Source organism: Mus pahari, chromosome 1, assembly GCF_900095145.1.
Source record: "Mus pahari chromosome 1, PAHARI_EIJ_v1.1, whole genome shotgun sequence".
Taxonomy (NCBI): domain Eukaryota; kingdom Metazoa; phylum Chordata; class Mammalia; order Rodentia; family Muridae; genus Mus; species Mus pahari.
Genome location: NC_034590.1, coordinates 157,670,763 through 157,697,270, shown reverse-complemented (window position 1 = coordinate 157,697,270; position 26,508 = coordinate 157,670,763). Strand labels below are relative to the sequence as shown.

The following is a 26,508-nucleotide window of genomic DNA, read 5'->3' as shown; positions in this document are numbered from 1 at the left end:
GGTGTTGGGGATGTCATTCGTTTTTGTTCTTTTGGTTTTTCCAGAAAGGATTTCTCTCTGTACCCCTGGCTGCCCTGTAACTAACTCTAGACCAGGCTGTCTTTTTGTTTTGCTTTGTTTTTATCAAGACATGGTTTCTCTGTGTAGCCCTGGCTATCCTGGAACTCACTCTGTAGACCTGGCTGGCCTCGAACTCAGAAATCCGCCTGCCTCTGCCTCCTGAGTGCTGGGATTAAAGGCGTGCACCACCATGTTTAGCCTTTATTCCCAGTTTATGTTAAATCTTTAATTAATTAATTTTCTGATAAAGGTCTTGCTATTTTACTGACTGACCTCAAACTAGTTGCCTGAGCCTGTTGTGCCAGAAAGCATTCACGAACCCCCAAAGACCACCAAGGAGCCGTTTCTAATGTAATAGCATTCGGGTCTCTTTATCTCTTTATTACCAGCTTGGGCTTGGGTTCTTCCCCAACCCAGTCCTCACACAGAAGGACAGGAAGGGAAGGCGGAGCAGCCTGGAACCCTCAGCAGGACAAGGTTTTATAGGGAATGGAAGTAAGGGAGAGGGTCTCAAACCTGAAAGTATCTAACTGAATGTCTATTGTAAGCTGACAGGTGGGTGTTCTGAAGCAAGACCAAAGGTCTGAAAGTGCATTTGAAATAATCAGACTAATCTTTGGTTAACTGTTGCTAAGAAGTATCTAGGGAGGGGTAACTCTGGGGTATGGGCCAAGGACAAGCTGTGGGGTTCTTCCTGCTACTTGGGTGCAGCTTGGGTTCTGCTGTAGGTCAAGTTCTCAGGCTTTTTTTCTTCTTTAAGATGGAGGCCAGACCCAAGATGGAGTAGGTTTGCCCTCTCAAGCCTACAGGGGTTATCACACCTGACTAGTCTTTTTTTCATAAATACAGCTGAAAAATTCGGTATTTCAATGTAGTGTTGTTGATGGGCTTAGTAGAGTATTCCTATAAGCCTAGGACCCAGGAACCAGAGTCAGGAGGGAGGATACAGAGCCAGACCCTGTGTGTGTGTGTGTACGATTTTACATTTTGTAATATTTTGTAATGGTTAAGTGTTGATTTAATTAGTTAATATACCCTCCCTTCATCTCACCACTCTCTGCATGTGTGTGCATGCTCCTTTGTGCACAGGTACACACCACCAGCATCGACCTTATTAGGATTTAATTTTATGCTAGACGATAATGACACACGTCTTTAATCGCAGCACTCAGGAGGCAAAGGCAGTGGATCTCTGTGAGTTACAGGCCAGCCTGGTCTACAGAGCAAGTTTCAGGACAGAGAAACCCTGCCTGGAAAAACAAACAAACAAAAAGAGTTAATGTTTTGGTTTTTGTTTTGGTTTGGTTTTGGTTTTTGAGACAGGGTTTCTCTGTGTAGCCCTGGCTGTCCTGGAACTCACTTTGTAGACCAGGCTGGCCTTGAACTCAGAAATCCACCTGCCTCTGCCTCTCAAGTGCTGGGATCAAAGGCGTGTGCCACCACCGCCCGGCATGTTATTATTTTTAATTATTTGTTTGTGTGTCTGTGGATTGTGTGTGCACGTGAGTGTAGATTGTAGGTGCCTGAGGATGCCTGAGGAGACAGAGGTGTTAGATCCCCTCTGGAGTTAGACTAGGTTGTGAGTCACCCATGGAAGTGTACTACTATGCGCCATGAGCCATCTGTACCGGCCCCACTCCTCAGCCCACCTTGGTTTTTGACACAAGGTTTCTGCTAGGGACCTGGGGCTTGCTGACAGGCTAGCACCGGAGGGGATTGTCTACTTCCTCTTCCTCTTCCTCTTCCCACATCCAGTGGTTACAACCATGTATCATTGTGGGTGTTGAGGTTGGAAATTCAGGTCCTATCGGGAAACATATACACACATTAAGTAAATGAAAGAAGTAAGTAAAATGTAAAACAAAAAACAAAACAAAACAAAAACCCCTGGCATAAAGCATGGTGAGGCACTTCTTTGATTCCATGCTTCATGAGGCGGAGGCGGAGGCAGGCAGATCTCTGAGTTAAAAGCCAGCCTGATCTACAGAGTGAGTGCAAGGACAGTCAGGGCTACACAGAGAAATCTGTCTTGAAAAAAAAAAGTAAAAAAAAAAAAGGGGGGCTGGTGAGATGGCTCAGTGGGTAAGAGCACCCGACTGCTCTTCCGAAGGTCCAGAGTTCAAATCCCAGCAACCACATGGTGGCTCACAACCATCCGTAACAAGATCTGATTCTGGAGTGTCTGAAGACAACTACAGTGTACTTACATATAATAAATAAATAAAATCTTTAAAAAAAAAAAAGGGGGGCTGGTGAGATGGCTCAGTGGGTAAGAGCACCCGACTGCTCTTCCGAAGGTCCAGAGTTCAAATCCCAGCAACCACATGGTGGCTCACAACCATCCGTAACAAGATCTGATTCTGGAGTGTCTGAAGACAACTACAGTGTACTTACATATAATAAATAAATAAATAAATAAGTCTTTAATTTATTAAAAAAAAAAAAAAAAAGTAAAATGCTAGGCTGGAGAGGTGGCTCGGGGGTTAAGAGCACTGACTACTCTTCCAGAGGTCCTGAGTTCAATTCCCAGCAACCACATGGTGGCTCACAACCATCTGTAATGGGATCTGATGCTCTCTTCTGGTGTGTCTGAAGAGAGCAACGGTGTACTCATATATAAAAGAAATAATTCTTTTAAAAAAAAATTTTTAAATGGAAATAAAGTTATTTAGGAGAGAAAAAGGAATATACTTTTTACTTTATAGAGCAAGCAGCTATTTTAAAGTATTAAATAATTGATTAATTCATTAGGCTTTTCAAGGCAAGGTTTTTCTGTGTAGCCTTGGCTGACCTAAAACTTGCTCTGTAGATCAGGTTGGCCTCGAACTCACAGAGATCTGCCTGCCTCTGCCTCCTGAGTGCTATGTATTGATATAGGGTTTTTTTTTAAGGTTTTAAAAAAATATTTAAAGCCGGGCGTGGTGGCGACGTCTTTAATCCCAGCACTCGGGAGCAGAGGCAGGCGGATTTCTGAGTTCGAGGCCAGCCTAGTCTACAGAGTGAGTTCCAGGACAGCCAGAGCTATACAGAAAAACCCTGTCTCGAAAAACAAAAACAAAAATATTTAAAATCTACTTATGTATTTTATTTATATGAGTGCACTGTGCCTCTCTTCAGCCCTGAGATAGTTTTAAAAGAAAATTTGAAGACAAATGACTACATACTCATGTCACTGTTTTTTGTTTGTTTGTTTGGTTGGTTTTTATATTTTTATTTATTTTTGAGACAGTGTCTCACTGTGTAACCCTAGCTGGCCTAGAGCTCCAATATGTAAAGGAAACTGGTCTTGAATTCACAAAGACCTGCTTGTCTGCTTGTCTTTGCCTGTTAGGCACTGGGATTTTTTTTTTTTTTTTATCATACCTAGATATTTGCTATTTTTACATTCACACACACGTTATTCATACTTATAGAAGTCAGAAAAAAAATTGGTAATTGGTTCTCTCCTTCCACTATGCACATTCTGGGGAAAGAACCCTGATAGTTAGCTCTAAGGCAAACAATCCTACTTGATAAAATGCCCCAGCCTCTGATTTTATCTAATCTTACTTTATGTGTATGAGGGTTTTGCCTGCAAGCATGCATGTACGCACACCATATGTATGCCTAGTGCCCTCCAACACCAGAAGAGGGCATGGAATCCCCTGACTCTCTGTGCATCCCTGGCCTAGAACACACAGATGTCATACTCCCGAGCAGGAATCACCCGTCACAGCCAGCTCAGAACACACAGATGTCATACTCCCGAGCAGGAATCACCCGTCACGGCCAGCTCAGAACACCCTTAGAAACAAAGGAAGTTCTGAAATAAGTGATGAGCCTCAGTGTTCTGCTCCTTCTCAGTCCTCTTGGGTCCATACACTTGAAGTTGTTCAACTTTCCCTCTTGCTGATCTGTCCTGTTCGTAAACATGCCCCCTCCCCCCAGCTTTCACATATGCCTGTAGTTGCCCCTGGCCTATCCTATGCCCAGCCTATGGAAGGAGGAAGAGTCCTACTATAGGCTTTTAGAGACAGATGTTACTGCTCCACAGAGACAGCATCATCACACCCCACTCCCAGCCCTGCAGGGGGCTGATTGCATCCTTGTTTGATCTCTTCTTTGAACTTAACTCTTAAAGCAGAGGACTTATAAAACACCCAGACTGCCTGTGACCTGACTGTTGTGGGTTGTCCTGGTGTTGTTTGTATTCTGATGTTAATTCTGCTTCCTCAAGAGGGGCTGCCCAGACTAGGAGCGGATCATCATGTACTCAGGACATTTCAAGTGGACCTTCTTCCCATTCTAACTGGTCAAGTAAAGGCTAGAGCTTGTGATTGGGCACTGGAAGGGAAAGGTGGGGTTGGAGGTTTTAGAGAGTGGGGGAAGAGAGGGAAAGAGAGGAGGAAGAGGAGGTGGAAGGAAGATGGAGCAGGACCACATGGCCTGGAGAAGCAGCAGCAAGTAGCAAGGGGTCTCGTAGCTGAGTCGTGCAGTGGCAAATCTGTCCAATCTAGGCGTGCAGCTTATAAATAGTGTAACTGAGTTGCGTGTTTCGCTCGGGCTTAGTGGGGTTGTAGACTTACGGCAACCCGGGACGGTTCATCTGCTCTTCAAGGCTCCTTGCCCCAGTTCCCATTCTGTCAGGACTCCAGGGTTACAAGAAGATATTCATCCAAGTTCACACAATTGGTGCAAATGCAGAATTCCCGGCTCCCAGGAGGACCCGAGTAAACAAGCCCTAATCTTCAGTCCTGCATCTCCTGCCCTTGCAGGATCGGGTCTGAAGCTCATCATGTAGGAAGGCCTGGCAGATAAATTTCAAGTCCCACTTCACTCGGCAACCGCCCTTACCATCAAATCCATGCAACTTAAAAACAAAGACCAACAAGGCACTAGAAAGATGGTTCAGCCAGTAAAGGTGTTTGAGTTCATGTCCTGAGTTCAGACCCCAGAACCCACATGATAGGAGAGAACCAACTCCCCACAAGTTGTCTTCGGACTCCACAAGCTGTAGCAGGCATATACTCCCCCTCCCCCACCCCCGAGTAAATATATTCTCCAAGGAATAGAATAAGAACCATAGTCTCCCACGTATCCTGGGGCTCGCTGTGCACTGTGTATTATACTGAATCCCTGTGCAGACACCTACCAACTCACTAAAGTGTATGCTCACAAAACTCCGATGTGGATTATTATTATTATGATTATTATTCCCATTTCCACACAAGGAAAGTTAGTCTGACACAGTCCTATATGGATCCAACAACTCATCCGAGGTTACAAAATGAGAATGTTATCTGATGGATTTTAATCTCAAGGTCAAACTTCCTCTTCCTTCCTGAGACACAGGCGACAAAATGCAAGGGACGATTGCTGAGGAACTGTCCTGTGCGGAACAGTGGGTTAGACACTACCAGGGTAAAGGGCTTATGAACCTACCCCACTGGGGAGGGACATGGGGAGTCCACGCACTGTCGCACTGTCGGGAAGGCGAAGGAAGCTTCAAAGGGCAGATAGGACTGTGACAGATGGTATGGGGATGAGGTAATCCAAGAAGAGCAGAGCAGGGGGCAACAAGAGTGAAAGCAGGCGGCCAGCGGGAGGAGGAAGCTGCAGTTATCACGGACAAGACAGCAGTGAATATCAGCCTGAGAGCTAAATGGATGTCATCCTGGAGGACTGACACACAGCAAACAGATCCAGGGCGGATAGAGTGGAGCATGTCTGTAAACGCTTGGGAGGTAGAGGCAGGAAGAGCAGAAGTTGCAGGTTACTCATGGTTAGATAGTTATCCTGGGTTATTCAGGTATCCTGTATAAAAGTATATAGGTATCCTGGGTTGTGAAGGTATCCTGGGGTTTATAGGTATTCTGAGTTATACAGGTACCCTGTCTCAGAGGAACCCCCACCCCCATTCCCCACAGAAGGATAGATTTGATTGGGGAGCCTGAAGCCTTTGATCAGAAGAGTACCCCAAGTCAGTGCTATTAATAATGTTTGGAGCCTGGAGGTGATGGCTAATGCCTTTAATCCCAGCACTTGGGAGGCAGAGAAAGGCAGATATGTGAGTTCAAGGCCAGCCTGGTCTACAGAGTGAGTTCCAGGACCGCCAGGGCTACACAGAGAAACCCCATCTCAAAAAACCAAAATTAAACAGCCAGACAGAAGGTTTGGCTAAGGAGCCTCCGGGAGCACCCACTGGACAGCTGTGATTGGGAGCTATCTGGTTTCCTACAGCCTTGGTGTTGATGGTGTTGATGGTGTTGATGGCGTGGCACAGGCGGGCACCAGAACTGAGCCCCTAGGGCGTCTGCTAGAGCTCACAGCCTATGGAATTCAGTTCTCAGAGCCAGGTGGCCAAAGTTCTCTCAGTCTGTGGGTGCTGCCTGCCCTGCAGAGCTCTCGTCTGTCTGTGGACTGTTCTTACATTTATTCAGAGAGAGAGAGAGAGAGAGAGAGAGAGAGAGAGAGAGAGAGAGAGAGAGAGAGAGAGAGAGAGAGAGAGAGAGAGAGAGAGAGAGAGAGACTAACTGTGTGTGCCTGTGGCAGGGCGTGTGAGATCAGATGCCTTCTTCATTCCACCATGTGGGTTTAGGGGTGTCAGGTTTTGTGGTAAGCACCTTGAGCCCTCTCATTGGTTCCCCCTTCTGTAAATGTCCCCCAAATCCCAACATGGACAAATTGAGATTCGACATTCGGCAGATAGCCTGGGATCTCAGAATACTGCCCACTCCCTCAGAGGTGGGGTGCTGAGCTTGGGGCTGAAAAAAATGGGGTCCCACAGCTAGAGAAGCGGACGAGAACCAGGTAAGAACAAGAGCATGAGGGGAGAGGCTTAGAGGATGGCAGGGGCTAAGGCTGCTGAGGGTCTCATTATTGCCTGCCCAGATGTGTTTCTGGTGCACCAGGTATAGGGACTAGAGGAGTAAGGGACTGGGGAAAAAGCCAAAATGTATCTGCAGTTGGAGGAGCTTCCTAGGCTGCACGGGGTCTCCAAAAGTGTCAGCCCCTGGAAAACCTCCTGATTGGAGGGAGATTGGAGATCTAGATCTCAGAGTGTTTGGGATCGCTGAATAAAGGAGGAAGGCCTCCCTGAAATGCACTTCCATTTCCTGGAGAGTTAAAGTGACAGCTGGGTACTGTCCTCACTTGTCCCTGGAGAGGGAGTCACCCTCCCCTGCTGAATGCATCCCAGGACAGAGAAATACTTACCCACAAAGCATCTCCTCTGGCATCCCTGGGGCTGGATCTTCAGTAAGCAACTTCTTGGTGGAGCAGAGCTCCTTAAATAGGCCCCCATGCTGCCCCAGCAGAGCCCCACCCACCCATGCAGGCTCTTCTGAGAAAGGAGGAAGGTGTGGGAGGACCGGGCATGCTGCCTGCTGCCCAGAGAGCCCTTTCTGACCTCAAGCCAGAGCTGGGGACACCCCCCACACTCATTCTTCCAAGTGTCTCCTTCCTGATTTCAGTGCCTGACGAGCCCCCCTTCTCCCAGAGACAAGCTCTCTGGATCTTTCCTTGTTCCTAATGCCAGGAACCACTTCCTCTGATGCTGAACCCCAATTTCAGGTTCCAAGATGGGGGTGGGGGTGGGGAGGGGGCGGCGGCTGGGGAATTACAAGCCAGAGTATTTACAGCATAGGCTCCAAGTCTTTTTCTGACAGTCGGGGTTACCCTGCAGCCTAGAAAAGTCACCTAAGGGAATAGGAGAGAGGAGGCAACACTTGGCACCCCCAGACCTCTGTGCCAGGGCCCTCAAGCAGTTGGCTCCCACCTCGGGGAAGGAGAAAGTAAGAATTTAGGGGACAGAAAACCAGGAACTGTGGACAAGGCCACGTTAGCTGTGGATCTTTAGCAGATGGGCTTCTAGAGCAGTGGTTCTCAATCTGTGGGTCACAACCCCTTGGGGATCAAAGGGCCCTTTCACTAGGGTCACCTAAGACCATCAGAAAACGCAGACATTTACATTATGACTCATAACAATTAAAGAATTACAGTTATGAAATAGCAGTGGAAATAGTTTTATGGCTGGGGGTCACCCACCCACCCCCGTCGCACACACACACACACCACGAGGAACTGTATTAAAAGGCCTCAGCCTTTGGAAGGTTGAGAACTGCCATTGTAGAGCTTAATGGAAATGCCACCTGACATTTTTGTCTGTAGCAGTCCCTTCCCCCGTAGTAGCAGAACCTTCTGTCCTGGGGCCCCAGAACCTGACCCCATCTGCACAGAGTTAGGTCTCCCCAGAGTCTGAGTTAGGAACAGAGAGGTTCCCCCTAGAACTCGTTGGCCTCATTCTTCCCTGAGAGTACAGGATTATCTTTCTGCTACCTAGCTACATCCAGTAGCAAACCAGGCAAGAATGGGAGATGGGGAGGGGAAAGGCCCAGCGCTGGGGATGGCTGCAGGGGGCCAGGGTCAGAACTAGAGGCGGCCCTGCTGAGGAAACCTGTAGGTTCCGGGAACGGGGGTGGCGAGGTCTAAACACTCCTCTGTATTGTGCAATGGGTAAAGGGGAGGAGGAAGGGGACCCAGAAGGGAGGGAGGGCAGGAGCCTGGGGCTCATGGGAGAGACCATTGCTCCCTTTCCAGAGGCCTGCTTGGCCAGAGTTCAAAGTGGCTGTCACCCACCTCTTATTAACCCGAGCAGCGCCAGTCTGGCAGCAACAGTGCTTTTATGGGCCAAGCCTGTGCCTCCCTCTCCTTCCTTCTCCTCAGCAGCCACCCACCCTGTTGGGGAGGAGGGAGCCTGTGGTGAGGGACACAGGGGAAGAGAGAGCAGCAATCTTGTCTCTCCATAGCTTGAAACTGTTTCAGTTCCTAGGGGTGGGGGTTTGGGGGGACTTTTCCCCTGGGACTGAGTTTCTAGAAGATAGCAGCAACAGCTCCTTGGTGCCTGGCGCAGAACCGCAGAACCGAGGCTCCTCCTTACAGACTGGGGTTGGCTGGTGAGCTATGGAAGGCGATTCTTGGCGCCCATTTTAATTCAAAAGAAGGCATGCCTGTGGGCTTCCCCATCGGCAGTCCGAGGAAGAGAAGGCAGAAGCTGGGGCTTTACTTACTGGGTCCTGGTGGGTAGCTGCCCTGTCTCTTCGAGATTATTAGCCCTGCCAGAGTAGGCAAGAGGGAGGGCACTGGGGTTGGAGAGGGTCTGCAGGCTGTCCTGGACCCGGGTTCAGTTCTATGCTCACTTCAAGTATTTAATGTTCATCACCTTCCAAAGACCCTGTAAGTCACCTTAATCTTGAGAAGACATCAATAAGGGACAAAGGGGATACATAAGGTCCTGGAAGTCAGACCCCAAGAGCTGACAGTAACAGGGCTTGAAGCCAGATTGAAAACATGCTGGAATATGACGGTTAGATCTTGCAATAGAAGACACCACATCCATCGGTGAGCCACACAGATTGAGGAAGGACCGGAAAGACAAGGAAGAGGAAAGGGGTATCTGTAAGATTTCCAGGTGGGGGTCCTGGGGGAGAGGAAATAAGGCGGGCAGGGATATCCTGGGATCTCTCAGGAATAAATGCCGAAAGGTTTGGGACCTCTAGCGGACAAAAAGGGAACAAGTCAGTCATGCCTCTCTACCCAAAACAAAGATGGCCGCGGGAGGAACCGGTCCAAACCGCAAGGACATTAGAAAATGAGGGAAGAAGCCCCGCCCTTGTATGGGCAAAGCGCCCTTCTCAAAAATGGCCGCCATGGCGTCCTCCAGAAGAGAACTGCTCTGGGCCCCGCCTTTGATCTCGTTGGTGGGGCTAGGGGGATAAGACCTGCACCGCGCGGGACAAGTTGCCGGCGGCGCCTGACGGAGCAGGTGATTTCCCCTCCAGCCTTAGGAGAGTCGCAGAGAGCACTGACACAGGGTACCCCCTCCCGGCGTTCCCTTACGGTAACCCCCCCCCGGGGGGTGTCGGCCGGACCCCTTTCTCTAATTGTCTCCGTGTTCCTGTATGGAGGAACGTCTAGCTCGTTCAGGCCTATCTCGTCACGTGACTCACCCTCTCCCGAAGCGGCTGCTGCGTCCCTGTGTCCTCAGGCCAGCTCTTCTGAAGGCTTAAGAGTGCCCTGCTAACGGTAGTAAAAAGCTCTTGCTTCAAGGGTCGGCCATCAAGGGATCCCACTTCCTGTGCTTCACCTCCCGGGGTTGGGGTTTGTGCACCTGCCTGACTTTGGATGGTGGGATCCCCTGTTCCCCACAGTGTCCATGGTACCCCTGAGACCTGACATGGGGATCAGGGTGAAATAGTATTTGCTAGGGTCTTCGTCATGCTTCATGTGTCTTTATTAAAGAGCACGGAAGTAGTGGAGACCTCTGGGCTAAGGACCCCTTGCTACTCCCTTAGCTCCCCAGGGCCCCTGCCCACATTGCTTCCCAGGAATTCTCCATCCTCATGGCCTGCTCTCAATTACTATTTAGTGCCTCTCCACTCCAAGGGAGTACCATGACACTACTTAGAGAGGATCCCCCTTAGCCCCGCATCCTCTAATAGTGTGTCTGAAGGGTGCAGGCTGGTACCTAGTCCTTTGGGAGGCTCTCAAGCCATCTCGGGCCAGTGAGGATGGGGGTAGCCGAGTTAGTTGGCGGTAGAGAGGAAGTGATTCCTGAGGAGTCAAGTTTGTAGAGGCAGAGGGAAAGATGTTTTGAACAGGGAGATGGGATGGACACGCAAAGGCTCTGCTGTAGGCAAGACTGATGGCCAGGCAAGAAAGGCCACACCACTGGCGAGGTGAGAGGCGGGGCAGTAGTTAACAGAGACTTTCCCTGTGGGAATCTGCGATTAACCTACCCTGTGACCTGAGGGGAGTTTCTCAAATTTCCAGGGCCTTCATTTCCTTTCAGGTAACAGGCATCATAGCATTAGCCACAGTTTAAGCGGCTATGAGGACTAAGAAAGTGAATGCAATGCTTTATATGCAGTCAGTAGACGCTGCTTCTTACCATCATCGGAGATATTTTTCCTAATGCTTTTAGATTTATTTAATCAAGTTATACGTATGTGTATTACTCTTTTGCTTGCATGTATGTCTGTGTACCACATGCATGCCTGGTACTCAAAGAGAATGTTGTATCCCCAGGGACTGGAGTTCTGGGTAGTTGTGAGTGCGGGGAATCCAACTTAGGTCTAAGGCAGGAACAAGTGCTCTTAACTGTTGATCTCTCTCTCCAGCCTCCATCAGAGGTATTTTAGCAGGATTCATGACACAATGGATGTCACATTTCATGGGTACCACCAAACAGCAATCTCTCATCGGGCTCTCAAGAAGTAATGGGATTCTATGGGCTATTATCTGGAATTTGAAAAGTCCCATGGAAATCCTGATTTTACTCCAGACCAAAAATCAAGATGCTCAGATTGACTCCAGAAGCCAATTTATTAGTTCAAGTCTTCCCCAGCTCAGGGGAGAAAACTATTAGGAGGTGCTTGCAAGCAGGAAGGGCATGTGGGGGAATCTGGGAGGGTAGAGAAGGGTGGGAAGAGAGATGTGGCAAATGTTAGAATCTGGGCCACGTTTGATCAGCCCAAGACCAAGAGGACAGGTGATGATGCCCCCTTAGCAGAAAAGCCAGCCCCAGAACCTCAAAGGAAGAAGGTTTTTCCTCTGAAGACAGTGAGGAGATCCCCAGCAGCAACTTTGCAGCCCCCATCCTTTGGTTGGTCCAGAGACATCACATATATCTCTGAAAAAGCTTCCCCAGAAACTGGGCAAATTCCATAGGCGGCCACATTTTTTTCCTTGCAGGGGTTCCCAGACCACTGTCAACAGCCAGGGTGCGAAGGTTGGGTAGGTCTCTGGAGGAGGCTGGCTTTTCAGGGGAGTTGCATGATGGGGTTAGAATGCCTGGGCTAAGGGGTTCTGCCCCTGCACAGAGGTCCATGGCTAAGGGCAGAGGGTGGTCATCTCCTTGGGAGATGGGAGTTACTCAGTCCTCCCTCCCAAAGTGGCTTGTTCTGTCACAGCTCCATCAATGAGAGGATCAGATTCTGTGGGAATCTCGATATCCCTCATTCTCGGAGTGTTAACTTGACACGGGAGAGTTGCTGAGGACCCAGCTGTGGGCCTAATACATGCAGGCATTTCACCACTGAGCTACATGCCCTGAACTAGGATCTAACTGGGCAGTTTATTCAGGTGACTCACTGCTCCGTTAAACTCAGTGGGCTTCACCCATCCTTCAGACGGGAGTCACTGATGTTTGAGTGCCCAGTTCCCAAGGATGTTGAGTGTACATAGAATAAGCTAGGGTTGGGGCAGGGTGCGAGGGGAAGAGAGAGACAGGAGCATTGTCTTTGACTTCATAAAACAACCCGAAGAAACATTAAACATGGTCCGAATAGGTCATTAACTATAGCTGAGAAAGCTCCGGGAAGTAAGAAGCGCACTCTGGTGGTAGGTAGACTAGCCCTAAAGTGTGCCCCGGCATGTTGACAAACTGAAAGCAAGCCAGGGTGGAGAGGAGTGGTCCAGGGATGTTGTGATGAGGCTAGAGAAGCTGGAGAAAAAAAAAAAAAAGTGGGGATAAGGCCCTAACTCAGAGGCCACAGAAAGATTCTAGACTTTCTGAAAACATCATAGAGAGTCATTGTTAAGTTTAATATTAATTAATTAATTTATGGGGTCTTACTTTGAAGCCCTGACTGGCCCAGAACTCACTATGTAGACCAGGCTGGCCTCAAACTTAGAGGTCCACTTACTTCTGCTTGCTGAGTGCTGAGATTAAAGGTGTGTGCCACCACATCACCATTTTTAAAAGCTTTATTGTGTTGGAGTAGGGCAAAAAGGGGTGTCAGACCATATTGGGAGCCTCCGGGTGTGGGTGCTAACATACAAACTCTGGTACCCTCACACAGCAGTAAGTACCAGTCACCATTGATCGAGTCATCTCTCCAGCCCCAACTTTAAGTTGGGCTTTAAGTAGATCATACAGCTCTGGTGTGGAGAGGACGTTGCTGGGGAAGAGATGGAAGACAGGAGTGCCGAGGCCAGCTAGAAATGCCAAAATGGAATGCTCTAGGTTCACCAGGAAAGAGATAACTGAAGCTGGGCATGGTGGCGCACGCCTTTAATCCCAGCACTCGGGAGGCAGAGGCAGAATTCTGAGTTCCAGGACAGACAGGGTTACACAGAGAAACTCTATCTCAAAAAACAAAAAAAAAAAAAAAAAAAAAGAGATAAAAAAAAAAAAAAAAAAAAAAAAAAAAAAAAAAAAAACAAGGTTCACGCCTTTAATCACAACATTGGGGAGGCAGAGGCAGGAGGATCTCTGAGTTCAAGACCATTCTGGTCTGCATAGAGAGTTCCAGGACAGCCAGTACTAAAGAGAAAGGCCTTGTCTTTAACAAACAAAAAAGGTAGGGAAGTGGCTGAAGCAGTTTTTACCCTCTGGCCTCCATTTACCCACAGTGCCACACCATCCTACACACTACACTACACTACACTACACTACACTACACCACACCACACCATACCACACTAGACTACACTCTACACACATACAAAGTAGATGTGTTAGAGAATAGTCAGGATTTGGTAACTAATTGCTTGGTGGGAAGCAATGGTAGGGTGGTGTCATGGCTGGAATAGCTCTGTGTCTGGATCTGCATTTAGGGGGGACCTGGGGGGTTAGTAAGAGAGGATGTCCCTTGGGGACATGCAAAGTGTGAGATACCTGTAAGCTCTCCATATAGTGGTGTCAGTGAAGTAGAGGGACGAGTAGGTCACAGACTGAACCAGAGTTGGTGACATACAGTTGTGCGTAGGACAGGCCCAGAGGAGACACTGCTGAGAGAAAGAAAGCGGCAGGGGAAGGAGGGAGGTGGCCTTGCATCAGAGGACAACAGAGAAGGGGACAAAAGCAAAGAGCCCGGGGAGAAATCCCTGCAGACAGGGAGCACACCAGGTGCTGTGATCTTAGGAGACCTAGGTGGTGTTGCTGAAAGGGCAAATATTGAGCAAAACTATTCCAAACAAAATTGGGGAGTTATATGGTTCAACTTCAGTAGACCAAAACCTGAAAAATAACTAGTAACCTTAGCCTGAGAAATGCTAGCTGAGATGGAGGAAGAGAAGCTGTACGAGGGCGAAGTCAGCAGGAGGGAAAGTAGACGGTAGGATTTGGTTTGATCGTTTGGGTCCTGGGAGGGGTGAGGAAGGGCAAGATCGAGAGTACCCCCAAGTTCATGTGTGGTAGCTGCGTGAGTGGTGTGTGTTTGCCAAGGGAAGTGGACCTGTGGAGTTGAGTTTGGGGTAGATGGATTCTGAGGCAACGCTAGAGCTTTCCATGTGAGAGGACTGCCTGACATTTGGGTCTCTGAGTCTTGAGCCATTCCTACCATCTGTGCATCCCTGGCTCCCATACAGAGTTTGGAGGAGTCAGAAGCATGGAAATGGGGGCTGGAGAGCTGGCTTGGCAGTTAAGGGCACTGGCTGCTTTTGCAAAGGACACAGGTTCAGTTCCCACCACCCACATGGTGGCTTAAAGCTTTTTGAAACTCCAGTTCTAATGGATCAGGTGCCCTCTTCTGACCTCCATGAGCACTGGGCATATACCTTTGTGCCCATATATACACTCAGGCTGACACTCATACACAGAAAAGAAAAATGATAAATCTTGGGGCTGGAGAAATGGCTTAGCAGTTAAGAGCACTGACTGCTTTTCCAGGGGGTCTGGAGTTCAAATCCCAGCAACCACATGGAGGCTCACAACCACCTGTAATGGGATCTGATGCCCTCTTCTGGTATGTCCAAAGACGGCGACGGTGTACTCACATATATAAAAATAAATAAATCTTTAAAATAAACAAATCTATTTTTAAAAGCATGGAGATGAATTAAGCCAGCAAGTATTTACCTAGCACTTGCTAAATGCAGACATTTTTGTGGGCACTAGGACCCACCAATGAATAAGACACCTAGTTAGTGCAAGGAACAGCAAGGGCATTCGATAGTTCGAATGAGGAGGGAGTGTGAGATTGAAGTGGGCAAGGACCAGATTGTGTGGTACTCTATAGACTGGAAGATGACAAAGGTCTCTCGTGGCCCAGACTGTTGCAAAGGCAGGGATTTGGCAAGAGGAGAGAATCCATGTACGACTTCTCCTTTATATAAGCTCCCGAGCAAAAAAAGAAGTCCCTTTGTGCACAGAGTGGGTGGCCTATCCTGGATGGGGGAAGGGCTGTGCTTGGTCCTGAGACCTCCTTTACAGGGCTGGACAATGAGGCCTCTTGTGTTTGGAGTTGGGGACCAAGTAGCCCCTTCAGTGAGGAGATTCCTTAGCCAGAAGCATGTGACCCCAAGACCTCAGCTTCTCACCACAGGAGATGGGGAGGGGCTCAACTCCCCTTGGAAGTTTTCTAGAGACAGTGCTGGACCCTGTCTGGGGCTGAAGGAGGTAGAAGTGGGAGGCTCTGTTCGCAGGAGCTAGGAGGGCAACATCAACAGCTGGTTCAGCCTCAGAAGGGAGAGCAGGGCTGCTGCCCCGTGGCCCAGTGGGTGGAGGCAGGCCAGAGACTTGGCAACTCTGTCTTGTGTATCTTCAGAAGGCCCAGCATGGAGTTGGAGAGGATCGTCGGCTCAGCCCTCCTCACCTTCGTTCAGGCACACCTACCAGAGGCAGACCTCAGGTAAGGGCAGCGCCTGCTGAAGGGACAGGCCAGATTCAGAGAGGCTGCTGCCAGATAATACTGTGGATCTAGGTCTACCATGTGGGTGGTGGTCTAGCCAAGATGATTAGAAACTATTCAGTCCTGTTCTAAGGTGGGAACTGAGCCCCAGTTACAGTGAGCACTCTTAACCACTGTGTATGCACGTGCAGTTGCCCGTGGAGCCTAGAAGAGGGTGTCAGGCACCATGGGGCTGGCAGTGTAGGCAGCTACTTCACATGGTTGCTGGAATTAAACTTGGGTCCTCTGAAGAACAGTCAGCGCTCTTAACTACTGAGCCATCTCTCCAGCCCTGGAGAGTTGATTTGTATTTGCTTGGATGGTCTTATCGCTCATATTGTGTCTATCACCTACACTGCGCTGACGGAGGACTAAGCTGAAGGACTTGGGAGGAGGTGGGCCTCAAGGACTGAGCTGACTCAGGGGCCCCGTGAAACTGAGGAGTGAGGTCTTCGACTCGGTCGGGCTGCTGCACACATCCAGTGTCTGGCCCCGTGGACTTGCTCTTTCCTACAGTGGTTTGGATGAAGTCATCTTCTCCTATGTGCTTGGGGTCCTGGAGGACCTGGGCCCCTCAGGGCCATCAGAGGAGAACTTTGATATGGAGGCCTTCACTGAAATGATGGAGGCTTATGTGCCTGGCTTTGCCCACATCCCCAGGTAAGGCTTGGCTAGGGCAAAAAGGAGGAGGGGCAGGTTGGCTGGCTGGGGTTGGGGAAGAGTGGTCCCCCCCACCGCCTTCTCTGCCCTTTCAGGGGTATAATAGGAGACATGATGCAGAAGCTCTCGGTGCAGCTGAGCGATGCTAGGAACAAAGGTGAGTTGGGGACCTGTTATTTGGAAGATTCACATCCCCGCCCGAGCCCTGCCAAATCCGATACCCTCTCTGCCTCTTGAAGAGAACCTGCACCCACAGAGCTCCTGTGTCCAAGGTCAGGTGCCCATTTTTCCAGAGACCCTGAGGCAACCTGAAAAGCTCAAAGAAGAGAGCAGGCCTCCTGCTGCTCCTGGGAACACCCTAGATGAGGTACTGTTAGAGGAGAGCACCCACGAAGGATCTCGGGGTGGGAAGGGAAGAAGCAGAACCTACTGTTGACCTTTGTGCTCACAGGCAGCTGCTGCAGAGGAAGAACTGCCAGGAGTCGATGTGCTCCTGGAGGTCTTCCCTACCTGTTCTATGGAGCAGGCCCAGTGGGTGCTGGCCAAAGCTCGGGGGGACTTGGAGGAAGCTGTGCACATGCTGGTAGAGGGCAAGGAAGAGGGGCCTCCAGGCTGGGACGGCCCAAGTCAGGTATCCTCTCTCAGCCCCACCCCACCCTCACCCCAGTAACCTCAGCTTCACTAGGCCTTCTTGCTAAGTGCACACCCTGCCTGCCTTCATCTCTGCCTCTGTTGTTACCACTGGGCCTAGAATAGGTCTCCTGTATCTGCAGGACTTGCCCAGGCGCCTCAGAGGCCCTCAGAAGGATGACTTGAAGCCTTTCATCCTTCAGAAGTAAGTCTGGGCCGGGCCGGGCCGGGCCTCGGAGGGTCTCCCAGGTGGCTGGGGCTTCATGCGGCCCGTTTGACAGGTACATGATGGTGGACAGGGCAGAGGACCAGAAAACTCACCGACCTGTGGCTCCCAAGGAGGTAAGAGGGGTGATGCAGCTGGTGGTGTGGAATGAGCTGTGCCAAGCCCTGGCTTTCGTCAGTCACTGCCTGATTGCCTGACAGGCCCCCAAGAAGCTGATCCGGTACATCGACAACCAAGTAGTGAGCACCAAAGGAGAGCGATTCAAAGATATCCGGAGCCCCGAGGCCGACGAGATGAAGGCCACATACATCAACCTCAAGCCGGCCAGGAAGTACCGCTTCCACTGAGGTGGTGCTGGACTCTGCCGGCCGGGCACTGCTGATCCCAGAGGGATGCAGACACCTTCCCATCTACCATGTCCCTTCTCCGGGCTCTTGCTCTAGTGTTTTATTCTTGGGGCTTCCTTCAAGGGCACAGTAAAAGTGGTCCAAGGAAGGTGTCTGCTCATTCTAGTCATTTCTGCCCCCAGGGCAGGAAAAAAAGCTGTCTCTCTGACCAGTTCCCAGCTTCCCATCCCCTATGCACCACGCAATAAGGGGTAAAAAGCTCTTTATTTGAAATTCCAGGGTGGGACAGGGCATATCACATGCCTCTCAACCACAGGCCCCCACAGTTCAGTTTCCCTATGGCTCAGCGTCAAGCCCGGGCTACACAGTCCAGCTGTGCTCCCACCCCAAGGAAAGTCAGACCTGTAGGTTGACAAAGGGGGCGAAGCCTGCCATGTCCTGGAGTAGCACCAGGGCCTGGTGCAGGGGTGGTTCCACGTCGATGTCCACACCACGCTTCCGCAAGCGGCTCAGGCTGGGCTCGGCCACATGGTGGCAGTGCCGCACCCGCAGAGAGCGCAGCGCCGGGCAGTACTCCGCCAGCGTCCTGAGGGAGGAGCAGGGTGATGCTTGGTGCGGAATCTCACGGTCTGGAGGGCCAGCCCACTAAACCTGCAGCTGGCTCCAGCAAATTCTAGCTTTCCTTCCAGCTCTGGGTCTGCTCTTTTTTTACTGTCCCTAAGGGAAGGGGCCAGGAAGGGATTACAGACTCCAGGCTCATTTGGGGCTTCTGGGTCTTAGAGAGTACCAATCCATAGTTCCTTCCAGTGTTTCTAGATTACCCACCTTGTTGCAGAAATGCCAAAAATCAACTTTATGTGACATCTCTGTGTGTCAATCTTAGCTCCTAAGTTTTTTTTTTGTTTTTTTTTTTTGTTTTTGGTTTTAATTGTACACTTTCTAGCCTAAAAACTGCCAGAGGTCTTTCTGATGGGTCTTTGACAAGTACAACCCGCCCCCCTATCCCCAATGTGACTGCCCACTTCCTACCGTACCGCCCCCATGCCCAGGCACCTGACACCATCGCTTCCGACCCGAAGGCAGCCGGTGAGGTCTAGGTGCTCAAGTTGCGGGCAGTTGCGAGCCAACTCTTGGACCGCAGTGTCCCCCACATTGGCGTTGACTGCTAACGAGAGGCTGCGGAGGCCCGCGCCGCGTCTCTGCGCCAGGTACACGATGGCCTCGTCCTTGAGTTGGCGACAGGCGGTGAGGTCTAGCTCCTCCAGAGCCGGGCAGCGGTCAGCGAGGCCACGCAGTGCCAGCCCGTCCACCCAGTCACAGTGAGCGAGGGAAAGGCGCTGCAGACGCGGGCAGCCCTCAGCCAGTGCCCCGAGCGCTCGGCGACTCAGTTGGCCGCAGCCGGCCAGAGCTACGCTCCGGAGCTGTGGATTCCGTGCCAGCACCGGCACCAGGTCCTCGTCCGACAGCCATTCGTGACACGGAGCCAGCGCCAGCTCCTGCAGCCCCTCAGCATCCCGCAGTAGCCGGGCTAGTGCCGCCCGTGGAATCTGCGGACCCACCTGCGGGCGGGAGGCACGGAGACTCAGTCTGTCCCCGGGGCAGGCCACTGCCTGGCAGCCGCCTAACTTCGGGGCTTTGCCCCCTGCCCTCCCTGGAGGGACACCGAGCTCCCTCCGAGCCGCTGCCCTCTGGAACTCTCCACGCCGCACCCGAGGTCGGGAAGGGTTTACCGCGCAGCAGGGGCCGGCCTGGAGGCGGGGCGACGGTCGCGTGGGCGGGGCGGGGCTCCGGGCCCCGGCTCACCTGAGCGGCGTCGAAGCGGCGCAGCCTCGCCAAGTGCAGCTGAACGAGCGCCCGGAAGGCGCGACTGACGCGCTGCAGCCGGAGCAGCTGGCGCAGCGGGACCCAGTTCAGGACGTGCGGGAGCAGCACGTCTTCCCAGGGCAGGTCCAGGAGCCTGAGTGGGAAAGCGGCATTGACGTCCCGGGGCCGCTGTTACGTGCGAGTCCTTCTGTTATACCCCAGAGTCCCGGCTGGCAAGAGGGATCCGCGTCCCGCCCCGACTCGGCTGCCCTCCCGCGGGTCTTTTTTTTTTTTTTTTTTCCCCTTCCCTAGGCCCCTCCAGTGCTCGGTACCTGACAGCTCCTGGTTCTTGCTCCCTTCCGGACTGCTCCATTGGTGGCTCCATCGCTGTCTAGTGCGCGTGCGCAGTAAGCGCCACTCGCTTTGGCCTTGAAGCGGCTGCGGCGAGCCCGCCTCCTGGGTCTGAAGAGACAGACCGATTTAATCGAGTGCAGTCTCACTGAGAATCCTTATCGGGAAGCTTTTCGGATGGATCCCGAAACTGAGGCAGAACAGACCAGTGATGTACCATTAGATGTCTTCTCCGCTTACAGGGCTTGAAGCCCGAGGCTGGAGTAGTGGCGAGCGAAGACTGCTTTCGCTCTTCGTTGCAGGCCAGTAGCCGCCTCTGAGTGGTGATGGGAGGAGCAGACAAGGCCAAAGGCAGAAGGGGCGGAGCCAGGACTCCTAGGTTACCGAGTGCCTCCTTCTGTCCTCTGGTCGCCTTTAAGCGACTTTGGAAAAAGAAAAAGAGGGAGAGACTGCCCAGACTATAACTAGCTGGTATGTAGTAGGTGCTCAATAAGCAATTGACTGGATTAAATGGGCCACGCTAGGGCTTTTATTATCAAGCACACTTGTTTAAACCTGCCATTCCTTGTGAAGTGCACAATCATGACATCCATCTCTTTCCACTCCAGGGCAGCGTAAGCCGGCTCTTTGCCTAAGGAGAAAGGACTATATAGGACCAGCCAGGCCTGCTTTCCAGCAGTCCAGAGACCGAGAGGAATGCCTGCTCAGCGCAGCCCACTAGCCCTACTGCTTCTTGACTGGCCCTGGATTAATCGTAGGGACAGTGACTTCCCAAAGCTCAATCATTAGGCTCCTCTTTCACTGCGCCCCAGATACTAAGCCCAAGTCCCTCTCTGGGGAACACCTGGCGTAATATTTTCCTCCAGCATCTGAGGTGGGTGTGGGGCATGCGAAAGACTGTAAGGCCGCTGCATCCTACCTACATGGTTGCGTGCCCTTGTGCAAACATTTCAGCCGCTTCGTAACGAAAACTGCTTCCCATCCCTTATCTCATCAGGGGTTTGGGTACATCAGCAAAAGTAGGGAGGACCGTCCATTTTAAAGACAGGCAAATCGAGGCTCTAGGGAGGAAGCTCCCTAACCAGGATCAAACGAAGCAAGGATAAAAAAAAACAGAAATCCTGGTTTTCCCAGAATTCCTTCTACACTACCTCATTACTAAATGTAGCATAAAGGGAGAAGCAAACTGGCACCGGAAAGACAGAAGAGGGTGAAGGTGGATGAGGGGATTGCTTCCTTCTCAGTCTACTTGGGGAAGGGGTCGCCTGAAAGGATCTCTGCAAGATAGATGTGGGCGCGCACCACCTCCGGGCGCGCGCCTCCACCCCTCCCCTTTGTTCGCGCCTCTGCGCTTGCGCATTACGACAAATCTGGCGCTGTCCCCTTCAGCACCTCGCGGAACTCGCGCCACCCCTCCCCGCGGTGAGCCCCGCGCACCCCCTCTTCGAACGTCCTCGTACCCTCTGGCCACCCGAATCGACCCTCTCTTCCTTCCCAGGTCATAACTTGCCAGTCTTGGCCTTCCAAAGGAGAATAGTTACCATAGTAACTCGTGTGGCGTTTTCCTAAAAGAGACAGACCCTTTTCCACCCTGCAAGGGCACAAGGTTTGCCTGTGTTCTTGTCCCAGTCTCGGGGTCATCCCTTCTAAACTCTCGCCCCTGAAAAGGCGGGACGATTAACCTAGGCAGTAAGGAAGTTCTTCCTGGAGACTGATTTATCCTTCCTCTGCGCTCCGGGTTGGGGTTCAGGACAGGACTCCTGGGTCTGAGGTTCAGAACCCCAAAGTGTTTAAGACTGCATTCGCCTCATGTCCCTTCCATAGTTGGGTCTTCTGGTTTTAGGGGGCGGGTCCGATCTACTCCGTACCGTGTGCTTTGCGTGGCCGCGTGCTTGTGGGGGCGGGAGCGCGTGTGGCATGTAACAGGTCATGTGGCAGCCTCCTAGGGACACGCGTGGGGTCTGGAGCAGGACAGGCGTATGCATCTGGACCCTACGTGTGGTTCAGATGATGGACGAGAGAGAACTGAACAGGAGTGGGGTGGGGCATATGAGGGTTTAGGGAACAGAATGGGGTTTTCTTCATTCTCCCTTTCCTCTGGTTGTGAGTCTTAGGTAGTGATGGTGACTAGGTGGTGGCATTCTTTGGGACTTAGGGCCCTGGGAAAGGAGGGAGGTTGGAAGGAGGGGGATTAGCGTTGCTTGAGCAGAGCGTGGGGAGGGGTGGAGGAGGGACTGAGAGGCGGGCGGGCGGGCGGGCCTGGAGCAAGCGGGAGCCTTGCTGCTTTTACAGCTGAGCGGGGGCCCAGCCTCTCTGCCTCTCTTCGATTCCAGCTCCTGACGAGCAGCGGTGAGTACTGGGGTGCCTTGGAGGAGGGCCTGCGCAGGCTCCTGTTGAGCTCTAAGAACCTGTGTGGCCGGGGTGCTGCTTCTGACAGCTTTCTCTACGCTGCTGCTTTGCCAGCAGAGGCCCCGTTTTCTTTTATGGTCCCTCCTGGGCTGGACAAGATATTTCATACCCCTGGAGTTGGGGGAGAGGGATGTGGTGCAACCCCCTCACCCACCCAGACTCGGTTACTGGTGCGGGGAGGAGAGAATGTGTGTCTCTGATTCTGTGTGCAAATATGCATCTGTGTTTATGATTGTTACAGGGGGTCTCTGGTCCACCTGCCTCTGTGTGCATCAGGGAATGAGAACCTGAATTTTGGAAACCTCTTTGTGTGCTCCTATTTGGTGATCTGTGTGTGTGTGTGTGTGTGTGTGTGTGTGTGTGTGTGTGTGTAAAACAAGCATGTGCTTTTCCGTCATACACATATTTGTTATGACTGTGATTGTGTGAGGGTGTGTCTATGAGCAGTGCTGCATGTGTACTGGAGGGAGTTGCCTGTGAATGTGTTAACTGTACTGATGCTTTGTCCTTCTGCGTGTGGGTATATGAATTCTTGTGTGTGTTTATAAGTGTGTGTGTGTGTGTGTGTGTGTGTGTGTGTGTGTGTACTGATATGGAGAATAGAATGTCTCTTTCCCACTCAGCAATTTATAAACTGAGGTTAAGGCCTCTTCAGACCTTCCTTCTCTCCTCTTCCCTCTCTCTCAACACTCCATCATCCCCATGCAACACCCCTTTTCCTCCCTCTCCTTCACAGAAGCATGGTTTCTCCTAAGTAAGGGTCCCCCATAAGTGGAACCATAGAGGACCCATGGCCTCTATGATCCAGAAGATAAGATACCAGCCTCCACCCGCGAAAGAGTGCCCAACTGCCCCAGAACCGAACTCGACGAGCTGATAGCTTGCTCTTTTATCATAAAGTAATGCTCAGGGCTCCCAGACTGGAGGAGAGGAGCCACTGAGTAGACAGTCCTTTCCCTTTCCAGGGAAAGGAGCTTTCCAAAACAGGAGTCCCCTGGGGTTAGGATGGCTGATCCCACATTCCCAGGATGGGTCTCTGGACCTTAGAAGGCCCAACCTACCTTCCCATCTCTGTCTCTGCTGCCCCGCCTGTCTGACTCCAAAGCACTCCACCCATGCTCTCCTTCCTCTCTTGCAGGCCTGTGTGAAGAGCATGCAGCCCCCTTACTCCCTGCCTGGCCTCGCCATCCCTGCCCCCCCAGCCTGACCCCCCGGCTCCAGCATGGCCCAGGGTGCCATGCGCTTCTGCTCAGAAGGCGACTGTGCCATCTCCCCACCACGATGTCCTCGTCGCTGGCTCCCGGAAGGCCCAGTGCCCCAAAGTCCCCCAGCCAGCATGTATGGCAGCACAGGATCCCTTATACGACGAGTGGTGGGCCCGGGTCCTCGAGGCCGGGATCTGGGACGTGTGACAGCACCTTGTACCCCTCTGCGAGCCCCTCCCTCACCCCATCTAGCTCCCTCACCCTGGGGACCCTCTTCACCCACTGGGCAGCCTCCACCAGGGGCACAGAGTTCTGTGGTCATCTTCCGTTTTGTGGAGAAGGCCAGTGTGAGGCCACTGAATGGCCTACCTGCTTCTGGAGGCCTGAGTCGGAGCTGGGACCTGGGCGGGATTTCTGCCCCAAGGCCCACCCCAGCCCTTGGACCTGGCTGCAACCGGAAGTTGCGGCTAGAGGCATCCACATCAGACCCACTCCCAGCTGGAGGAGGCTCTGTTCTTCCTGGCAGCAGGGACCCCTCACGCAGGCCATTGGTCCCACCCCAATGCTCTGGGGCAGATGGGCTTTACTCCTCCCTCCCCAATGGGCTGGGGGGGACCCCTGAGCACCTGGCCATACACTTCCGAGGACCTGCAGACACCGGATTCCTAAACCAGGTATGAAATCTGCCTTGGGCTGCCTGGGGCCCTAGTATCTCAGCTAAGGGACAAAGTTCAGCCCCTGTTGGACTGAGGTTTGTCTCACAGTCACCCAAATCCTTTAATGTCCTAAATCAGCTTTTTTTTTGCCCTCTGTCACTGTGTCCCTGCACCTTCATCTCTGTCCCATGTGGTTTTCTTTCTGCTACTCCATATTCTTGTGTCCTTGTATGTCTGGCTCTCATTTGGGGGTCCTGTGCCTTTCGCTCCCTCTTTGGCTCAGGGGGACGCCTGGTCCTCCCCCCGGGAAGTCTCCTCTCATGCCCAGAGAATCGCTCGAGCCAAGTGGGAATTCTTCTATGGCTCCTTGGACCCCCCCAGCTCAGGTAAGGCTTGGACTTAGCCCTTGGGAGGAGGGCAGGACCTTCTCTACAGCAGCTGAGGCCTGGCAAAGAGGCATCCCTTAGACCTCCTCCCGTTTGCCTTCCCTGGGCTCCTGAGTCAGCCAAAGTCTCTCCAGGCTCCAGTCTCTCATCTGTGTCCTGAGGGTTGGGCTGGGCTCTGGAGGAAACTGGGTAGTAGAGGAGCGGAGGGCCAGATATCAAGGGTTACTCCTAGGACTAGAAAAAAGTCTGGTTTCTTCACGGTTATTTGATAGGGTCTTGATTTAAGATGAGTCCCGCAGGCATTTGGATCAAGTAAAGGGTGTGACAGATGCACAGTGGTAAATGATGAAGAGTTTCCAGCCCATGTAAGACCTTGGGGAAGCTAGCCAACATGACTTACCTCCTGACCTTGCTGTCTGTGCATACAGGTGCTAAGCCCCCAGAGCAGGTCCTCCCATCACGTGGGGTGGGCTCCAAGCAAGGCTCTGGGGTGGCTGTGGGGCGAGCAGCCAAGTACTCCGAGACAGACCTGGACAAGGTGCCCCTGAGGTGCTACCGAGAGACTGACATCGATGAGGTGCTGGCTGAGCGGGAGGAGGCTGACTCTGCCATCGAGAGTCAGCCCAGCTCTGAGGGCCCCCATGGCACTGCCCAACCACCTGCCTCACGACCTAGCCCATGCCCTGGCCCTTCTTCCAGTCTGGGCAGTGGTAATGAAGATGATGAGGCAGGCGGTGAAGAGGACGTGGATGATGAGGTGTTTGAGGCCTCGGAGGGGTCCCGGTGAGTGGGACTACTTCGGTGAAAGTGGCTTGCTCTTTTTTTACTGCCCCTAGCAAGGACCAGGGGTGGAGAAGACAGATGGTGGGGACTAGGAGTGTGGAAAGGGGGTTCCAGACAGAGCCCTGAGGCCTGGGAGAACATTAGGAATGTATAGGCATTGGTGCCATTGGCGAGGCTGGGAGGCCGGGCAGCCACGTGGACCAGGCAGGGTTCTAAATTATCAGTGGCTAAAAGCCAGAGGCCAAACTGGGGGCATGGGAGCTAGCCTGAGGACAGGGGAGCATGGGCTGGATCCTGGGTCCTGGCAGGAGAACGTGGAAATGTGGGGGCTTTTCCTTTCTGTCTCACGCCCCACTGCAGCTTGGAGCTGCATCTCCTAAGATGTTGCCAGAAATAGAAAAGGGATGGCAGGAGGGAAGCGGATCAGGGAAAGGAGGGGAGAGGGAGATTACTGTGGAGGGGGAGGGGACTGGGTGCTGCGGATGGGCATGGCTGGGACGCTCGCCTCTGAAAGGCTGAACTTCATGGGGTTCGGGTCTGTGGGAAGGGAGTGATCACCCTTGTGCCAGTCAGCAAGGGTTCAATGAAACCCTGCCAAGGCCTGACTCTGAGGAGCTGATCAGATGTTCTCCCTGCCTCTGCAGGCCAGGGGACCACATGCCTCACTCTGGGCTTCTCAAGTCACCGGTACCCTTCCTGCCTGGGACCAGCCCCTCAGCGGATGGGCCTGACTCCTTCAGTTGTGTGTTTGAAGCTATCATGGAGTCACACCGGGCCAAGGGCACCTCCTATAGTAGCCTTGCCTCCCTGGAGGCCCTGGCCTCACCTGGCCCAACCCAGAGCCCCTTCTTCACCTTTGAGATGCCTCCCCAACCCCCAGCTCCCCGGCCTGACCCACCTGCACCTGCCCCACTTGCCCCTTTGGAACCTGATTCTGGCACCAGCTCTGCTGCTGATGGTCCTTGGACCCAGAGAAGGGAGGTGGAAGAGTCAGATGCTGGGGCCACTCTGGCCCCAAGGAAAGAGCTTCCTAGTCCCTCCCACTCTGAGGATAGCTTTGGGCTGGGGGCAGCACCCCTGGGCAGGTGAGTATTTTCTTTGACTGGTCACCCCAATCCCTGGCCCCCCAGGAACTGCTGATTAAGGGACAGAACCCCAGAATGAGGAAGTCATTTATATATTCCTGACCAAGAGCGGGTGGTTAACAGATGTCTGTTTTCCCATTTGGAGGCCTCCTGCCATTGGCCCCCTGCAGCTCCCTCCCTGGGCTCAGATCCAGTGACTGGAGAAACCATGATTCAGGATGGAAGGATCCCCAGAGAACATCCTCTCTCTCTCCTGG

The 26,508-nt window shown here is 52.3% G+C and overlaps 3 protein-coding genes across 12 annotated transcripts in view; 2 read left to right on the top strand and 1 right to left on the bottom strand.

Moving 5' to 3' along the window:
- Positions 1 to 9,768: 9,768 nt before the first annotated feature.
- Cuedc2 (CUE domain containing 2) lies at positions 9,769 to 17,724 on the top strand. 7 transcript variants are annotated; one of them, XM_021197226.2, is made up of 9 exons: positions 9,769 to 9,862; positions 15,591 to 15,671; positions 16,227 to 16,370; positions 16,466 to 16,527; positions 16,664 to 16,737; positions 16,822 to 17,001; positions 17,144 to 17,205; positions 17,282 to 17,342; positions 17,427 to 17,724. In XM_021197226.2, the coding sequence occupies exons 2-9, from the start codon at positions 15,598 to 15,600 to the stop codon at positions 17,571 to 17,573; spliced, it is 804 nt and encodes a 267-aa protein (XP_021052885.1). In that variant the 5' UTR covers positions 9,769 to 9,862; positions 15,591 to 15,597; the 3' UTR covers positions 17,574 to 17,724. The 7 variants fall into 7 exon arrangements, with proteins under 7 accessions (XP_021052885.1, XP_021052867.1, XP_021052878.1 ...); XM_021197208.2 differs by having other exon boundaries at positions 16,610 to 16,737; XM_021197219.2 differs by having other exon boundaries at positions 15,588 to 15,671.
- Positions 17,725 to 17,819: 95 nt separating this feature from the next.
- Fbxl15 (F-box and leucine rich repeat protein 15) lies at positions 17,820 to 20,052 on the bottom strand. 2 transcript variants are annotated; one of them, XM_029544726.1, is made up of 5 exons: positions 19,945 to 20,045; positions 19,709 to 19,838; positions 19,377 to 19,530; positions 18,627 to 19,132; positions 17,822 to 18,159 (listed from the first exon to the last, which is right to left on the bottom strand). In XM_029544726.1, exons 2-5 carry the CDS (start codon positions 19,759 to 19,761, stop codon positions 17,970 to 17,972), a joined length of 903 nt encoding a protein of 300 aa, XP_029400586.1. In that variant the 5' UTR covers positions 19,762 to 19,838; positions 19,945 to 20,045; the 3' UTR covers positions 17,822 to 17,969. The 2 variants fall into 2 exon arrangements, with proteins under 2 accessions (XP_021052848.1, XP_029400586.1); XM_021197189.1 differs by having other exon boundaries at positions 17,820 to 18,159; positions 19,709 to 20,052.
- A 1,037-nt stretch (positions 20,053 to 21,089) lies between these two features.
- The window catches only part of Psd (pleckstrin and Sec7 domain containing), a 15,202-nt gene continuing 9,783 nt past the window's right edge, over positions 21,090 to 26,508 (top strand). Inside the window, exons 1-6 of one of the 3 annotated variants that reach the window (XM_029544714.1) lie at positions 21,090 to 21,149; positions 22,020 to 22,076; positions 23,275 to 24,015; positions 24,281 to 24,383; positions 24,812 to 25,166; positions 25,811 to 26,251. In XM_029544714.1, the coding sequence (XP_029400574.1) occupies positions 23,359 to 24,015; positions 24,281 to 24,383; positions 24,812 to 25,166; positions 25,811 to 26,251 (1,556 nt within the window). In that variant the 5' untranslated portion in view covers positions 21,090 to 21,149; positions 22,020 to 22,076; positions 23,275 to 23,358. The other 2 variants (XM_021207847.2, XM_029544712.1) reach the window with 2 other exon arrangements.